The sequence below is a fragment of the Ambystoma mexicanum genome, chromosome 6q, assembly GCF_040938575.1.
Source record: "Ambystoma mexicanum isolate Mex_15411 chromosome 6q, UKY_AmexF1_1, whole genome shotgun sequence".
Taxonomy (NCBI): Eukaryota; Metazoa; Chordata; class Amphibia; order Caudata; family Ambystomatidae; genus Ambystoma; species Ambystoma mexicanum.
In genome coordinates this window covers 1,567,555,151-1,567,572,489 of record NC_090937.1, presented here as the reverse complement: position 1 = coordinate 1,567,572,489, position 17,339 = coordinate 1,567,555,151, and the positions used below count along the sequence as shown (strand labels likewise).

The window sequence follows — 17,339 nt, the reverse complement described above, 5'->3', positions numbered from 1 at the left end:
GGCTTCTGATCTTAGGGTCGTGGAAGGATTGTAGAGTGTACGTTTAGCCTTTAACTAGGCGGGCGCTTTGCCATATAGGCACTTGTGGGCTAAGCATAAGGACTTTAATTGTACAGGATCCTCCATTTTCAGCCAGTGAAGGTCACGTCTGGCTTCACTAATATGATCTTTTCTGGATTTTTGCTTGATTACTCTTATCGCATGGTTTTGAATCAGTTGGAACTTGTGCAAGCTTTGCTTGCTGGCGCCTGCGAGGAGTGCGTTTCCAATTCTAATTGCGACAAGATGGTGGCTCTAGCAATAATAGGGCAATTCTTTTCACTCAATAGGGGTCTGATTGCTTTAAGAAGTCTAATGTAGTTGCAGTTTTTACTGACATACATAGCTTGAGCATCTGCGTTGACAGATGCATCCAGGGTCATGCCGAGAGTCTTGACTTTACTCACTACTTCTATACGGGATTCGTTGATTTGGAATGCCTGGTAGTCGGACGAGAGTTTGGGTGGATCCGATGACCATTAACTCGGTCTTATTGCTGTTAAGGCACATCCAGTTCATTCACTCTTCAATGTTCTTGTAGAGGGTGTTCAAAGTCACTGTCTTTTGTGTAGTCCCTGCTTAATTCCATAACCAGCTGGGTGTCAGCATAGTTGGTGAAAAACAACTCTAGTTGTTCTAATAACTCACAGGAATCATATGTATAAATTGAAGAGTAAAGGGGATAGACTAGTTCCTTGTGGAACAACACATAAGATGTTCAGAAGAAAATGCATCTCCCCAGTGAACACGAGAGATTCTATTCTTGAGGAAGGAGGTAAGCCAGCTTATTGCATCCTTGGAGCAGTTAGCAATTTTAGCGAGTGCTTGTTGTAGTAGCTGTTGGTCTAGCAAGTCAAACGCAGCACTTAGATCAAGTACTAGTAAGCCGGTTTTGCCTTTTGCCCTTGTCCAGGATTTCCAATATTTTCGTTTGTAAATCTAGCATTGCTGTTTCTGTACAGCTCTAAACCCAGATTGTTGTGGATGTAGGATCTCATGCTTTTCCACATATTCCTGGAATTGAGCTGTGGCTATCTTGTCCATGACTTTAAGTGTAAAGTTGAAATTTGTGATGGGCCTCAAGTTATTGGGGTCACGTTGATTTTTTTTTTTTACAAGTGGGGTGATGGTGACTTATGTTTTTTGGAACCGATTTGTCACGAAAAGAAGCGTTTACAATTTTAGTGAAAAGTGGGGCAAAGATGTTTGGGTGCTCAAGAATTATTTTAGGAGGGAGCTTGTTTTCTGCGCAAGACGATGGTTTCATAGATGTCAATGGTATCATAATGACTTCAACAGAGATTTATTGGAATTGAAACTTCTCCATTTCCTTGAAAGTCGTCATTTCGACTAAGGGGTTTAGGTGGGATTTAGTCTCAAGAGCGGAAGCAATTCGCTCTCTAGCTTTAGTAATTTTATTAACAAAAGCTATCTGAGTGTTTCCACATTCAGATTGTGAGGGAATGAAATTGGAGGCTAAGGCCTGAGGTTCGTCAATAGATTTAAGGATGTCAAAGTTTACTGGCAGAATTCGAGGATGCTTCAATTTGGCTATTGAAGTAATTCCTTTTGGCCTCGTTAATGTTTTTATAGGATTTTTCTAGTGCTTTCCAGCCGGTCATGGAATACTCTAACCAAGCAGGGCTGCTCATGGCCATCCTCATCTGCTTAAGGCTCATCTGAACGAGGCGGAAACAGAAGGTCCTCCACGCCTACCACCTCAGGTTTTAAAAGAAAACTGAATCGGAGCCGCTGGGGACGGGGTGGAACAGGAGTGAAAAGACGCTCGAACTACGTCCTCATAGGGTCAGAGTGCATAAGCATCTGAAACTTCCGAAAAACTCACTCAGATGAGGGCTTAGGAAGATGGTTGCCGGAGGGTCCACCCCCGGCCGGGTCCACATAGATCAGAGGAGCAAAAGCAGGAGGGAGCGAGACAATATAAGGCAGTGAAGTCCACACATGCCGATCAAAGAGCGGGTTACTATTGCCAAAAGGAATGCTCCCAGCACCAGACGTTGCGAAGGTAGGTGTAAGGGAGGTATCCAAAATGGCCGCCGTAAGCCACGCAGGTTGGGCTTCCATTTTGTCGCCACCTGAAGAGAATAGTGTCACATGCATAGCTGAGGCAATTGCCTCCTCAGGAGAGTCAGGTGGCTTAAGCAACACTTTAGCCTTATAAGGAACCTCAGCAGAGCAGGTACTGGGTGGTCTTGGATGCTTAGTCGACAGCTTTGAACAAGTCTCAAAATTAGCCTCCAACGGAGGAACCTCGGACAAGCTGGTACCAGAGGGAATGCAGTCCATGACCCCCCTCTTTGCCCCCTCGACAGAACCGGTACCAGCACAACCCTGAGTGTGGGACGGTTGAGGACAATACCTAATCGACAAGACCCTCAGGTCTCTCAGATCTGTCAATATAGACTTTAGCCTCCACAAGAGGACCCTCAGGTTTCAAACTGGTACGTAAAGCTCTCTTAAAAAGGGGCCTCAAGTCGGGACTTGGTGGTTACAGTGGGGAAAGCTCCAAAAGCGGAGACCTCCGGGTGAACCCTGGTATCCCAGCACCCAGTCGAACTAGGCTGAACTTCATCACAGTGATGGTGAACCTTGGAACACTATCCGGTACTGGCAGGTCTGTCAGAACCCTCTAAGGAATCTTTGGTACACCAGTTAGGCCCTTGGGGCACCTCAGGAGAAACCCTGGTGACAGAGCTACAAGAAAGGCTCTTTAAGTACTCCCTCATAGGGTCAGAGTGCACAAGTCTCTGAAACATCCCGAAAAACGCATCCTCTGACGAAGAAGCTGCCAGGAAGCGAGACCGTATATAGTAGTGGCATTCGAGCACGCCAGTCATAGGAAGGGCGGAAGAGATTAACACTTGCATGGAAAAAAAAAAATTGTCTAACGAGAAAATACCCAGCACATGCTGTCGATAGCGTGGTTGTGAGGAAAGAACCCAAAATGGCCGCCGTAGGCCACGCAGGAAGGTCCACCATTTTGTGAACATCTGAGGAGAACTGCGTCACATGTGTCGATAAGGCAGTTGAGTCCACAGGCCTCTTGCGTGGAGACTTCCGGTGTGTGCGCCCCATCCTTCCAGGGAGTCATCCGTCGTGACAGTCTCCCGATGAGGTGGGGTCCGGAAGACCGAGCCCGCCAACAGGTGCAGACACCACTGTATCGCTAGATGGAAATTCTCATTGAGAGAGCTTGTCCTCGAAGCTTCCAGATACCTGGATCCAACAGGCATCGAGGAACTCTTGCAGTGGCTGCATCCACAGCCTGCACAGTCAAACAAGGTATATGCACGACGACATGCCGAGAAGGTACTTGGACCTCACCCTTGCGATCTTCAGGATCAACAGCCGCTGTACCTTGCCCAGGATGGCCGCTATCCTCTCCTCCGACGGAGACGGCAGGCATGCCACTGTTGAGGCGAGACCCCAGAAACAGTGTCTTGCGATGGAACCAAGCAAGACTTTGCATAGTTCACCGAGAACCCCAGCTCTGTCAGCAGCTGGGCGGTTTCCGCCATGTGTGAGACTGCAATCTCCCTTGGAGGAGCCAGTCGTCCAAGTAGGGGTGAACGTGGATCCCTCGTAGACGCAGCAGCGCCGCCAGGCACTTGAACACCCTTGGAGCAGACTTTAATCCGAAGGGAAGGGCCTTGAACTGATCGTGTTGCCCTTGAACCACAAAGCGCAGAAACTTGTGGTGCCCTTTGGGGATGTGAAAGTAGACATCCTCCAAGTCCAGCAACAACAGGAAATCCCCTTCCAGCTCTCCTAGCACGTGCTGAAGGGCGACCATCTGAAACTTCTTGGATCTGATGTACTTGTTCAGGTAGCAGAGGTCCAAGATGGGCCTCCAACTGTCAGTCTTTTTGACGAGGAAGTACAGAGAGAGTACATCCCGGAGCCACGGAGCCCCTTTGGGACGACCTCCATTTTGCCCTTCAGCATGGCCCGCACCTCCAGCAGAAACTGAGGGATGTGGTTTTCCTGCCTGGCCACGGGTGGTATGCGAGGACACTTGTTGGAATTCCAAAGTGTGTCCGTGGACCAGAGCGTCCAGCACCCAACGGTCAGTGGAGATGGTCTTTCACACGCCAACTAAGTTCACCAGCCAGCCTCCCAATGGTGTGCGCAGGTGGGGCCCGATACAAACCCCACCTCCCCCGCTCCTCCCCCCCCCCCCCCCCTCCCAGCCAGTTCAGTCCTGCTTCATCGCGAGGCGTCGCCTTGGGGACCTTGGCGACGACCTCATCCGGACTTGCTGTGGCCCCTATAGGCCTCCTGGGGCAAAGAGCAGGACGGATGACTGAGATGAGCTTCCGCCGAAGCCCTTGAAGGAACCTTGGGACTGTCCTCCGGAGGTCCGAAAGGACGGCTGTCGCAGGGTGCCCAAGGTACAGGCCGTCTTGGTGTCCGCCTTGATGGCCTGGAGGGACTCATCCACGTCTTTCCGAACAAATTTTCCCTGTCGAAAGGCATGTCCAACACCTTCGACTGCACCGCCTGGCGAAAGTTTGTGGGCTTCAACCATCCCCGCTGACGAAGGCAAACACTGTTTCCCATTTGGTGTAATCCTGTATCAGCAATAACTCTGGCCACTGATGGCATGGTCCGATGCCACCTTGCCCTCCTGCAGGCTCTCCAAAGCTTCCGCTCTTGTCCTCTGGAAGGAAGTCCAGGAGGGGAGCGATCTTTAACTAGAGCTCCCTGTCGTATAGCGCCTCATGATGGTGAGGGCATTGGCCGCCTTGATGGTTGTCGCTGTGATGAGTCGTCGTCCCACTACTTCCCCTTGCTGTCCGGGGGAGAGGTTGTTGACGCCGTAGAGCCAGAGGAATTCTTCCTCGCTACCGAGTCCGGGGAAGGCTGGGACCTCAAACACTTGGGTGCAGAGTCCAGCATCCTGTACTTTTCGTACCGGTCCCTCTTCGCCAGGGCCGAGGAAGGGTTCTTCATATGGGACAGGCCTTCGTCCCAAATGACATCCAACAGAGGGATTGACCGCACAGTCTGCCTCACGGCATTGGTACAGGACCCCACCACCCCCCCCTCCTCCTTGGGGGTCAGGTGAAAATTCCGAGGCCCTAAAGATCATGGCATGGAAAGAGCCCATCACGCTGGGTGGGGAGGTGGAGGGCGGCAGAGACGGGAGGTCTCCTAACCCTCAGTCATCGTCTGTGCCCGCCCCCACCATGTCCAGGTCCGTATCCACCCTCGGTAGAGGGGAGTGGGGACAACGGGTGAAAAGGCGGTGGAGGGTGCACTCTCCTCTTGTTAGGAGACAGACCTGATGGCCCCAGCGCCACGGGATCTCCCAGTGCTGCGGGATCCTGTTGGCAGAAGGGCCTCGTCATCCAAATCTCCGAACAAAGTGTGGAGTATCTGGACAATGTCCACCGAAATGTCCGCTGGGGGTTGGTTGTTGCCGAGGTGGAGGAAGTGGGTGCGATGGTGGCAGTGGTGTAGGGTTTTCCAACTACCTCATTGGGGTCCCTCCCGTAGGCCTTGGCCTCGTCAAATTTCTTCTCCAAAATGGTCTGGAGAGTAGAAAGCTCCTCCTCAAAGGAGATGTCCGTGCCCTGCAGGAGTACCGTGCCCCCGCCACTTCTGTTTGACCAGGGGAGATGGTTTCAGGGAGATGACGGGCATCACCTTCTCTGGCGTCTTCTCTATGGGCTGGAACGACAATTCCCTCCTGGCAGGTAGGGAAACTAGCGTCTTGGGGACTGTACCCTCCGAACGCGCGTTCGCGGCCGTTGCTAGGGACGCCACCATGCCTTGAATGGACTGCTTCGCCGGGTGCATCAGGGCCTGCACAACCTGGGGCAGGGGTGGGGGGCAAATTGTCCGACTGTCCCGTCCAGGGCTTCTCCAGAAGCTCACCTGGGTGGTCCGACTTACTCTTCTTCGCCAAACCGCTGGCTCGTGGTCGAAGGTGCCGGGGACACTGTGCCTGTCACAACGGTGCCCCTGGACTTGTTCTGTTGGGCCCCCGTCGCTGGGGCTAACCTCAAAGGTCTTAGAAGCCTACTCAGACTTCTTGTGGTTGGGGAAGACATACTGCCGGGACTCACCTGTAGCAGGCACCTTGGCCTGCAGCTATCCGTGAGACTTATGCGCCGATCCTTCATGGTGCGGGGGACCATCTTGTGGCAAAACGCAGTCATCTTCCACGTGCAATTGGTCGGAATGCAAGCAGTAGAAGCACACGGAACGCCTGTCGTCCAAGTAGAAGTTCTGCAGGCGACATCGTGGACAAATCCTGAACAGAGGCGACAAGTCATCCTTCTCTGCCATGTCCACGCGGGGAAGGCCTTGAAGAAGCTTTTGGAATCCTCCAAGAAACTTGACGAAAAAAATAAATTGCTCTTGAGGGCCATTGAAGAATCCGAAAAACTAGTCCGTTAGTCGGAAGATGGAGCTTGAGGCTCAATTGACCAGGAAAATAGAGTAATACTCTTAGAAGAAAAAGAAAATGCATTTTGTGAATTTTTTTTAAAAGTAAAAGCTCGAGATCTATAGCCCGAGGACTCCAAACACTTGAAAGTGCTGTAAAAATGTGAAGATAGCTGCCAGAGGAGTTATTGGCTTGGGGCAGTATGACCCAGAGACCAGTGATTGGTTGTTATGAGAAAGACAATTTAGAAGTGAAACTGGATTTTTTCCTTACTGAGGATTCCGAGCCAGACGGGGAATATTCATGAGCATGTTAATCCATGCCAGACCCCATGCTGGAGAAGGTTATATTTTTTGAAGATTGATTACTGGAGTCTGGTAGATGAAGTACAGTGGTGATAGTGAGGCCCCTTGTGCTACTCCAGTCGTTAACTCATGGAATGGATTTAAACTTTTATCCGTACGGTTTCTGTTCTGCAAGGAATGAGTTAATACATAATGCCACGTCCGTTATGCCCATGTCTTCTAGTCTTAGGGTGTCATAGCTAACTGTGTCGAAGTATGCAGAGAGGTTGAGCAGAATCAGGGCTGAGGTTTTGTTGGAATTTGCGTTCGTGTTTAGGTCGTCCCAGATGGTTTCAGACCCGTAAGAGAACAAACGGCACTACTATCCAACTTGTACTTAGTCTAGCAGGTAGTGTTTTTCTGTGTGTTCTTGGGTTAGTTTGTATACTTCGGTTTCAAGGCGTTTTGCTTGGTGGGGAATGTTTGAAATCGGCCTGTAGTTAGATCTTCTACATCGCCACTTGTGTTTTTTTAAAAAGCGGTTGATGAATGCTGATTTGAAGGCTCTTGGTACAGTTCCTCTTGCTAGTGAGAGATTTAGTAGGTTTATGTAATATTTTGATGGCGTTCCTTATGCGAGAATTGATTTGTACATGTCAGGGGGGGCAGGATCCATGGGTGATCCTGCTTTCTTGCTGTGTTTCTCCAACAAGACGAATGCCTAGGCTGATATTTCAGGAAAGTGAGTTTGTGCTGTGGCTCTGTGTTAAGTCTGGTTGGTTGAATGTTGTGGTTTGTCCGTTTTGTCGGGTGTCGTTAATTTTGTTCTTGAAGTGGTCTGACAGGTCGTTGCAAAGTTTCTCTGAGGGGGTTGGGGTGTTGTCGCAGCCTGGTGGGTTTCTTTAATGATGGTAAACATTTCTTTTTGTGTGTTGGTGGCATTGGTGATTCTGTCATCATTGTGCCCTCTTTGCCTTTTGCATTTCCTTCTTGAATGCACGGATTAGTTTCTGGAACAGTATTTGTGTGTCTGGGTTGGATTCTTTCCTCCATTCCAGTTCCATCTCGTCGTCCTTTTTCATGGTGCTTAGTAGTGGGGTGAACTATTTTGCCAATGCTTTTTTTTTTGATGGGGTGAATGGTTTTTCCTGGGCAATCTTATCAATTGTATCAGCAATCCATTTGTGTAGTAGCTTCGTTTTCCTGTCTAGGTCAGCCAGCTCTAGTTCTATAGTGGAGTTTGGTCATCTCCAGTTCAAATAGGTTGCTTGCTTTGACGCTTTTGCAGTTTATGTGGTGGTTGTGAGTTTGGGGGTTGCAGGGGGGTAGGATGCAGACTGGAGTTGGTAGCCTGATCACAAATGGGATGATGGTCGCACCACAGTATTTGTATCGGTGGTGCCGTGGTGATGAGATTTTCCTTGGTGAAGATTGCGTCGTGGGTATACCCTGCCGAGAGTTGCCCTTTGACCAGATGGCGTAGTTTCATGGTTTTAAGTTGTCCCAACAGTGAGTTCTGGGAGTTGGCATGACTTTCTTCAAATCCCCCAGGATGATTAGATGTTCATGCTTAATGGCTATGTTGGTGATGGCTTCTATGAAATTCTTGACGACGGTTGCATCGTATGTCAGTGGTCTGTATACCAGAATGAATGTTTTTGGGCTTGCTGTTAGGTGTATGAGCATGGATTCACAGTTGATGTTGAGAAGATAGTCGGTTTTTATTTTCAGGTGTCCTTTGAATGCTATTGCAATGCCTCCTTTATTTTTTCTGTTTACTTTAAGGCATTTGAAGTTGGTTGGGAGGCAGTTTTGGATTGCGATTTTGTAGTCGTCCAGCCATGTTTCTATGATGAATAGGTTGTTAATGCCGTGGTCATCGAGGAGGTGAAAGATCAGTTGAGTGTTTTGACATGGATCTTGCGTTTATTAGATTGCAGTGGAGTTTGGAGGTGTAGTTTGGTTTGGGCTTTATTGTTGAGGTTGTCTGATCGGTGTTGAGGTTTCCTTTCTGGTCGATCTCTAGCTGAGGTGTTGGTACAGGTGAGTGTCGTCAAAAAGTTCTAGCTTCCGTCTGGGGTTTTTGTGTTTTCATCAGGTTCTTCTTCCAGGAATTGTGGGTGACGAGTGGAAGTTCCTCTTGTTTTGGTGATGTAAGGTTTTATTGTGACGATTAGGTTTGTTGTTTCTAGTGTTGTGTCCTTCGGTGTGGTTGTTTTTGGTTGTCTGCTGTTGCAGATTCTACCTTTGGGTTGGTTCATTCTGGTGTCTGGTTTGCGAGGTACGGAGTCAAGTAGAGGGGTTGGTCTCTTCTCTCAGCGTTTGGTTTTCGTTCCTGTCGGAGTGTGATCTGCAGTTATGAGTCTGTTGCCGTTCTGGTGTTTGTTCCATCTTTTCCTTTCCCTCGGTATAGGTCGTTTGCGCAACATTTTAGCTTGAGAGTTGTTTTGGTCTTTATTTTGTTTGTTGATGCCAAGTTGATTTTTTGCTTTGGTCTGGCTGTCTTGTGGTGTAGTACTGGGCGTAGAGCGATGTCCGCTACAAGTTTGGGTTCTGTCTGTAGTTGGTGTATCAGCTGGTGTTGCCAACTTGTTCAGTCACTGTCTTGAGTGAGGTGGGTGAGGTAGTTAGGGTTATATTGTTGGGTGTTATCAGTGGCAGTCCTTAAAGTCCGGCTCCCTCAATGAGGTAGCTATGATGTTTAAGAAGGATAGCTACTAACTACAGAATTGTCCTGACGGGTGTAACTAAGAATCACTGTCATCTTATGAGGCGTGAACTCCTAATCACAGTATCACTCCATAGTAATCAGCCAGTGATTTCTGTCTCTCTATAGTAATGCTCTCTAGATGCGAGTTTGTCACATATGAGCGTCCTGTATAGTCGGACAGAGGCCCTCAGTCAACAATGCAATTTGAAGTAGGGCACTGCCAGATTTGAGCGTCACGTATAGTGGGAGAGGGGCTTATGCCCAACAGATCAAATGGGTGCAGTGCTAGACAGGTTTGAGACCCAGGTGACCAAAAGATTACAATATTAAAAATGCGGCAAGATTTGAGAGTCCTGTATATTGGGAGAGAGGCCTACGCCCAACCAGATGGGCGTTGTACTAACATGGTTTGTTTAATAGTGTGATGTTGAGGAAGGCAGCAGAGGTGTTTATTACGGCATTTCAGATAGGTTTGATAATTTGTCTAGGCTTAGAGGGTAGAGTAATTGCTCTACTCCTCACCTAGACCACTCCTACCTTACTGGTCCTGGTAGTTGCTGGCTACCGGCTTCCGCTGCGGACACCTGCCGACACTTTCTGGAGCCGCCTCTGTTGGAGCCACCCTTTGCCTTGGGCCATTAGCCGCAGGGCTGCCGTAGGAAGGTCAGTTATGGGCTAATCAACACGGGCCGAAGGCGAAATCATAGCAGGGGCGGTGAGTCGGGAGGGATTGGAAGCAAGAAGAGAGTGTGGGGTGGGGAGAGACAGCAAGGGGAGCTTCGGGCCCCAGGAGGGCATTATGAAAACAAAAAGGGCACAATTCCTACAAAGGAGCAAAGCTCCTACTAACACACCACGCTTCCTCCGAGGAGCCAGTGCAGACACGGGTTGCTAGACCCAGGCTACACGAGCCGCAGGCCAAATCAGAGCAGGGGGGTAGGGGGGACAGATCAGGAGGCAGGAGCAATGGGAAGCATAAAGAGGGAGTGGGGTGGGAAGAGGCGGCAAGAGGAATTTGGGAGCCGCTTTGAAACAATTCCTACAAAGGAGCAGGGCTCCTAACACTCACCGCGCTTCCTCGTTGAATGAGTAATTTGTTTTTGCTAGAGAATATTTTTGATGCCTGCTCTACTGAGCAAGCACCTGGCAGACTCAAAATTGATACCAAGATATTAGCTCAAGCTGCAGACTTGTTGGTAACCAACAGGGCCATTCAAAAGGATTCTGGGGCAACTCAGAAAGGATGAGGGTGAAAAAACACAAGAAAGCTAGTAAAGAAAACTAATCCTCCACCACAGGGCCACAAAAAACAGAAGGGTAAATACCAAGGGAAAGCATAGGTCTATTTAACCTCTGGAGCCAAACCAGACGGAGGTTACCAGAAACCCCCATTCCAGAAAAGCTTTGGTAAATATGTGGTTGGTGGGTCTGGTGACCATGCGAAAGGGGATCCCAGATGCAAGGGTAAACCTTCAGGGGTCCATATGGTGTCATTAGCCTTCATTCCGGAGGATGAAGCTCCAATGGCAAGTGCTCATTTTTACCTACGCTGAAGAATCCATTGAGTTCAAGCTAGTGGTTGTGTTCTTGGGTCTGTGGGAACAGAATATAGATTTCTAGAATACCATACCTGACAACACAAAATATTACAAGGACAGTGTACTTGTAGATGGCAAGGAGACTGCCATCAGAGACACTGGGACTAGCAATACAGTGGTTAATTGAGTTTCTTCAAACCAGGGTATGTAGCCAAGGCAGCCAAGGGTCCCACTAAACTTGCTGGAGGCCCTATCCAAATGGTTCCCATTGGCTAGCCCTTATCCATTGAAACAAAATGACTGTACGAACTCCCGTTACCTGGGAGAGTTCCGTTTGGTGCGGACTTGAAACTCTTGGGAGTAGTCTCCAGTACCACCAGACCTCCCAGCAAAAAGACAGGAGCCTACAAGATTGGCCAGAGAGGCAACCTTGAGAAACTCAGTTTGAGGTCAGGGAGAAATCCAACCTCTCAAACCAGCAGGCAGGCCCAACCTTCCACTTGCAGAAAGAAGACAGTCTCTGGAAAGAAAAAGTGTCTCAAATCCAAACCTGCATTGAAAACAAGGACTTCCCACAGGAGGACAGTCCCAGTGACCGCCTATCCTCAGCTAATGCTTAGTGGGTGGCCAAACCAACTCCTGAAAACCCAGCTACTGGTGAAACTGGAGGTCATTTCCCTGCTTGGAAGATCTGGATTCTAGAGACCATCCATAGCTGCAGATGGTGGACCCTCTAGGGCAGATTTCAGCGGAGGACAATGTGTCCCTCTCCAGAAGGCCTGAGACAACAGTTTTCCAGCTGGAAGGCCAAGAGCCAGGTAACCATAGACTACAGGGAGGATGGCATCCTCTACAGGGAGCCTACACAATCTACCCCAGGCGACTGATAGCACCCCAGGAGGGGAGATCCAGGCTCCAACTAGCAAATGAAATCCCTCTGGCTGGCCACTGGAGTTCCAGACCAGACGCTTTGCCTGTACTTTTACTGGCCCAAGATGGGTGCAGTTAAACATTGCAGGAGCTGCCACACCTGGATCAGGAATGTGGCACTTTTAGCAGCCCTCCCAGTGTTGAGCGTTCCTTTTGTGAGGATGGGTATTGACATTGTTGGTCCTAGAACCTCCAACCACCTCAGACAACAGATTAATTTTGGTGGTGGTAGACCATGCTACCAGGAACCCCCAAGGCTATACCTATAAGAACTGTTAATGTCCAATCAGTGGCTAAGGCCCTCCTTAGTATATTTTTTTTACCAGACTTGGGTTTCCTAAGACGTTCTGACAGGGGGCCACATTTTATGTCCCACTACATGCAGACCATATGGAAAACTGGTGCAACTTACAAGTTCAGCTGCCTACCAGGCACGAACAAATAGTCTGGTAGAGCGTTTAACCGGACGATTAAAAGTATGATTGCTGCCTTAGAGGAACCCCCAAGAAGAAAGCGGGAACTTCTACGGCAATGCCTTCAATTTGCTTATAGAGAGGTGCCTCAAGCTGGAGTGGGTTTAAGCCCCTTTGAGCTCTTCTATGGTCATCCTGTCAGAAGCACTTTGGTACTGAACTAAGGTTTGGAGAGTTTTCCACCCCTAGTCCGTGTCACTGCCTACGTACTAGGCCTCAGGAGGAGGACGGTACTCTTGATGACAAGCAACAGAAAACTTGAAAGCTGGTGAGGCTTTGATCAAGCATTGGCATGACCAGAAGGCCAACATGGTGGAGTTCACTCCAGATCAGTTCGTATTAGTTATGGTTCCTACAAGGCAGAGGGCCATCCAGAACAAATAAATTGTACCTTTCAAAGTTTAAGGCAAACTTGGAGGTTAATTTAGTGGGCTTGGGCAACTCCAAGGAGGTCCCAAGGGTCTTTCACACTGACCGGCTAAAGGCCTATGTCTCTAGATCAAAACTAGGAGCTTTGCTTCTAGCCTTTGATCAAAAGCCTCTCCCCGATTCATCTCAGAGGACACTCTTCAGAAGAGAACTGAATGAGTTAAACTCTATTCAGATCTGACTCTGCAGCAACAGGAGTGCAAAGCTCTGTTGACTCAGTATGCCTCCCTGTTTTCTGACACCAGGCTTGACCACTTGGGGCCAGCATGATATACTCACTGGTGACAGCCTCCCTGTCAGAAGCAGGGGCTACAGAATGTCTGATCATGTCAAGGAAGAGGTCAACAAGATGCTTGGGGGTTATAGAGCCATCTAGCAGCGCATGGGCTAGTCCAGTTGTACTAGTGCCAAAAGCAGGATCCAAAGTTTGATTATGTGTCGACTATAGAGCTCTGAATACAGTCAAAAATGGATGCACATCCTTTGCCAAGGACAGATGAGCTGGTGGATAAACTGAGCTGCCAAGTTCCTCAGCATGTTGGACTCTACCGCAGACTATTGGCAAATAGCTCTGACATACCATGCCAAGGAGAAAACTGCAGGATAGCTAGCTGGCCAATCAGGACTGGTTTCACTCAGGCACACCTACAGACAAAGGTGTTTGGTAGGAATTGGTGCAATCACACTGGGGAGACTACACAAGGCTGATCTGCTTGGTATTAGGTAACCCACCTTTTGCTATAGGTCTGTACTACACAGGTTGGTAGTGTGACTGAGCAGCCAGGCTCATCTAGAGAAGGGTAAATGTGAGCAGAAGGGCTGTACAAATATAATCTTTCAACTCAAGCTTTCAATTATAATTACATAAATAGTTAAAACAATTTTCTTTATAAAAAAATGCTTAACAGTCAAGCAAATTTTGGAATTACTTTTCAAAATCAATAAAGCTAGTGAATACTCGGAGATGCAAATACCTTTCTCCGACACCCTAAAGTGACTTCAATAACAAGGATAGTATGGCATTAACATATAACACCGGTATACTTTATCAGAAAGGAAAATAGAAAGGTGAAAACATTTATGCTAGGACAACTTGGATTCCACAATGAAATCTAGGTAAGCCTTTCCCAGCAGAAAAAGTGTTAATTTCAACCGATGGGGCACAAGCAATGCCAAAGTAAATGGATTCACAAAGGTGACTTTAGGGAGTCAGACAGCCAAAGTCATTTGGACAAAGACAATAGTTCTGATGCACTTAATCACTGTAGGAATACAAGCTGTTAAGCCTGTGCAAAGTGAGTTAGAATCAACTCAAAGTTAAGAAAGTGCAAATCTCAAGCGAGTCAGCACGACTTAAAGTACAAAGATAAGTACCCGCAAGCCCAAACAATACCTCTGGTTAGAAGAAAAGTGGCCCAGCTGGATTCAGTCTTGCTACAGACAAGCAGACCCTGGTTCCTGAGCCTCAGTCATAGGGACAAGAGGGAGGACATCTGGAGGGCTCCTGCGTCAGTACTCGAAGGACTACGGCAGCGACATGCCCTCTTCGATTCAGCGGCAATTTGCGGTTCAGCACCTCACAAATAGCACTGCTACAGATGAATATCTCTGGTTGGACGTTCCTTCCTCCCTCGGTCCTGGACTCCGGTGAGGGGACTCTGCATGGGAAGAAACCATGCTTCTGGGGTGTCCTGCTTTTGGCCGGTCTCATTCCGCAGCAGATGTTGAGCTCTGTTATGGACTCTCGACCCCTGGCATTGGGCTTCTGCAGCAAAGGAAACACAGCAAGTCTTCGATAGTGGAGTTTGTATCAGGGTTAGTTGGCCCCACTACCCCAAGGGAATAAGTCTCCCCGTACAGAGCTTCTGTGTCGAGGTTAAAAAGGTCAGCACAGCAGCAGTGCTTCACTGGGCTTCTCTTCACGGTTTCTTCGTCTGATGTTTCTTCCAGTGGTCAACGGCTTTTAGTCCCAAAACACTCCTTTTAAGCAAGTTTTCCAATTCATGCACAGCCTAGGCTGTCAATCACACAGCAAGATGGCCAATCAGGACTGGATTCGTTCAGGCACTCCTAGAGACAAAAGACAGGGAGATGCGGGATCCTCCCTCACGTCCGGTGCTCCCAGACACTGGATCCAGGGGTGGGGTTCAGAGCTTAAATCTGCCAAAGGCAAAACACACAAAGGGCACCAACCTGGCCCAACACACAGTAAAAGCCAAGAAGGACCTAAAACAGAAAATGGCGACATACAACTTAGGCCATTTTGACAAAATGGACACCCATGGGTGCAGTACTGAATCCTGCGGTAAAAAATAAAAAAAAAAATAAAAAAAACAAACTGCCACCAGCCATTTAAAGTAGTGAGGTAACAAAAAATGTGGTATTAGCCTATTTGACCTAAATCAATTGACTTAATGACTAATTTGATCGAATTTTGTATGGGTGATTTGGCCTTTGGGGCAATTTGGTTGCATGTATTGCAAAATACCAACCCTGGAGAGCAGGAGTATCCCCAGCTCTCCATGTTTGAGATTTTGCAATTTTTGAGGTGCAGGGGTGCCCCTCACTTCCTTAAAATTGGAGGTGGTGACAAAATAAAATGAATGTCCATTTAAATTGGGGCCTGATCAACCAAAAAAGGAAATAAATCTGTCACACACCCAAAACAAAAAGGTTACAGGAGAAAGTAGGATAAGATGCTATTAAGTAACGACCTAATCACTCCACTTAAGATGTTATGTGCCGTACCTTCAAAGGAAAATTTAAGTAAGATCAATTTCACCTTACTATGCTTGGGAACAGTAATTGACCAAAGAAAAAGGTATTTGAACCTTAAGAGAAAACCAAAGGACTTCTCATTGGCACTGCAGCGAAAGTGCTGTGCGTCACTATACAAAAAGCAGATGCCTATGGAGTTTTGTCAGACTCCAAAAAAAATGAAAACAAATCCCAAATCAGGGAAACATTAGGGTGAGAAAAAGGTCTCTACTCAGGAGTTAAAATTAAAGAGCCCTAAATCCAGCAAGAGAGCTGGTGGTCTCTAAGGTTGAAGGGAATTAGCACAGAAATAAAACTTCTCCCCAACACTTGCAATCCCCGCTCACTTTGTTCAGTATTTTGGGATTCGGTCTTCAACCATACCGAATGCTCACTAAAGTGCATTGTCTTTTTTCCTGGTCTTTTCATTCAAACCGCCTGCAATAGCAGCTATAGCCAATTGGTGGTATAGGATACACCTCATAAAGGCAAACAAAAACGTACTAAATAAAGAAAGCCCTACCGCAATGATCCAAGTGCCTGTGGGTTCCAGTCAGGATATCTGTAAAGATGCACAAATGCAAGCCAATTATGATTTCATAGGTTACACATTTCAGCAAGATGGATTCAAATGCCAGAAAATTAGCCGAAATCATTTTTTTACAAATTCATACAAATAGGTACATTTAGGTGAGGAATATCTTCAAGCAGTGGGCCAAGAAGCTTGTTTCAAAGTAACTTGGGCTCCAGAAAACACTATGGAAAATATGTGGGCTAGGAGGCTATTGGTAGGACCTCTGTAGAAAAGATGACCTTCTAGGCAGTTTTTCAAAAAGGGGTGCAGAAATCCTTAGCCTAAATTGAAGGAGAGCCAGTAGTGCATCTGGATAATCCTCTTTAATTGGATTGGGAAAGGGGGGGGGGGGACTGAGGGGACGGAGCCAAGATGGTGTGCAAGAGTGAAGTAGATTGGTCAGGGTCTTCAGGTGCATCTTCACAATTTAGGTGCTGCTAATGATACCAACACAAAACACTTCAAGTGTACAGCAATCCAGGACTAACTCCTGGAGGTGGAGTGAGATGAGGTGGTTAACAAGCACAATTATAACTTTTCATTAACACCAAATATTCACGCTAAATTTGAATCATCTATTATAAAAGGCTAGACCAGACAGATTTCTAGAATCTAGTCTAGGGCAGATTTTAAGATGCCACCATAGTTCTGAACAGGGGGCTTCATGAATTGAGCAAAATGCCAATCAAGGTATGTGGACGAGCGGTCAAGGCTTAGTCTCAGGAGCAAGTGGGGTCAGGGTCCCTCAATGAGTAAACAGAATGGCACAATTCAATGTAGTAGATTATAAACCTACAGTTTATTTTGACCTTTCAAACACAAACCTAAAACATGTAGTAATACCACACAATGAAATGCATTACTTACCATAATAGCATTTCTGATTGCATCTGTTTAGAATCACATGCTGTGGTAACTGGAGTACTGCATCTAGTCTTTCAGGGAACGTCGGCAAAGGCATGTCTAACACAATTTCCCCCTCCCCCCACCCCCCATCGTGACGTGTAGTGTACCCAAAATCCCTCATGTGCAGAGGTCCCTCCGATTGTATTTTTATTCTGCCGAGCGGGGAGGTAGGGAGGGCGCATGTGAATCTAAGCAAATACAATCCTCAGAATGCCATTACAGCAAGTAATGCATGTCTTCTGATGCTTGTTAATCTGCTTATAATCACATGCTCTACAGACTAA

The 17,339-nt window shown here is 47.7% G+C and overlaps 1 protein-coding gene across 2 annotated transcripts in view; it reads right to left on the bottom strand.

Annotated features, from left to right (window-relative positions):
- Positions 1–17,339, bottom strand: part of ZNF638 (zinc finger protein 638) — an 846,814-nt gene that overhangs the window by 723,933 nt on the left and 105,542 nt on the right. For both annotated transcript variants that reach the window (XM_069632287.1, XM_069632288.1), the window contains one exon: positions 16,099–16,137. In XM_069632287.1, coding sequence (XP_069488388.1) covers positions 16,099–16,137 — 39 coding nt within the window. The remainder of the gene's footprint in view (positions 1–16,098; positions 16,138–17,339) is intronic.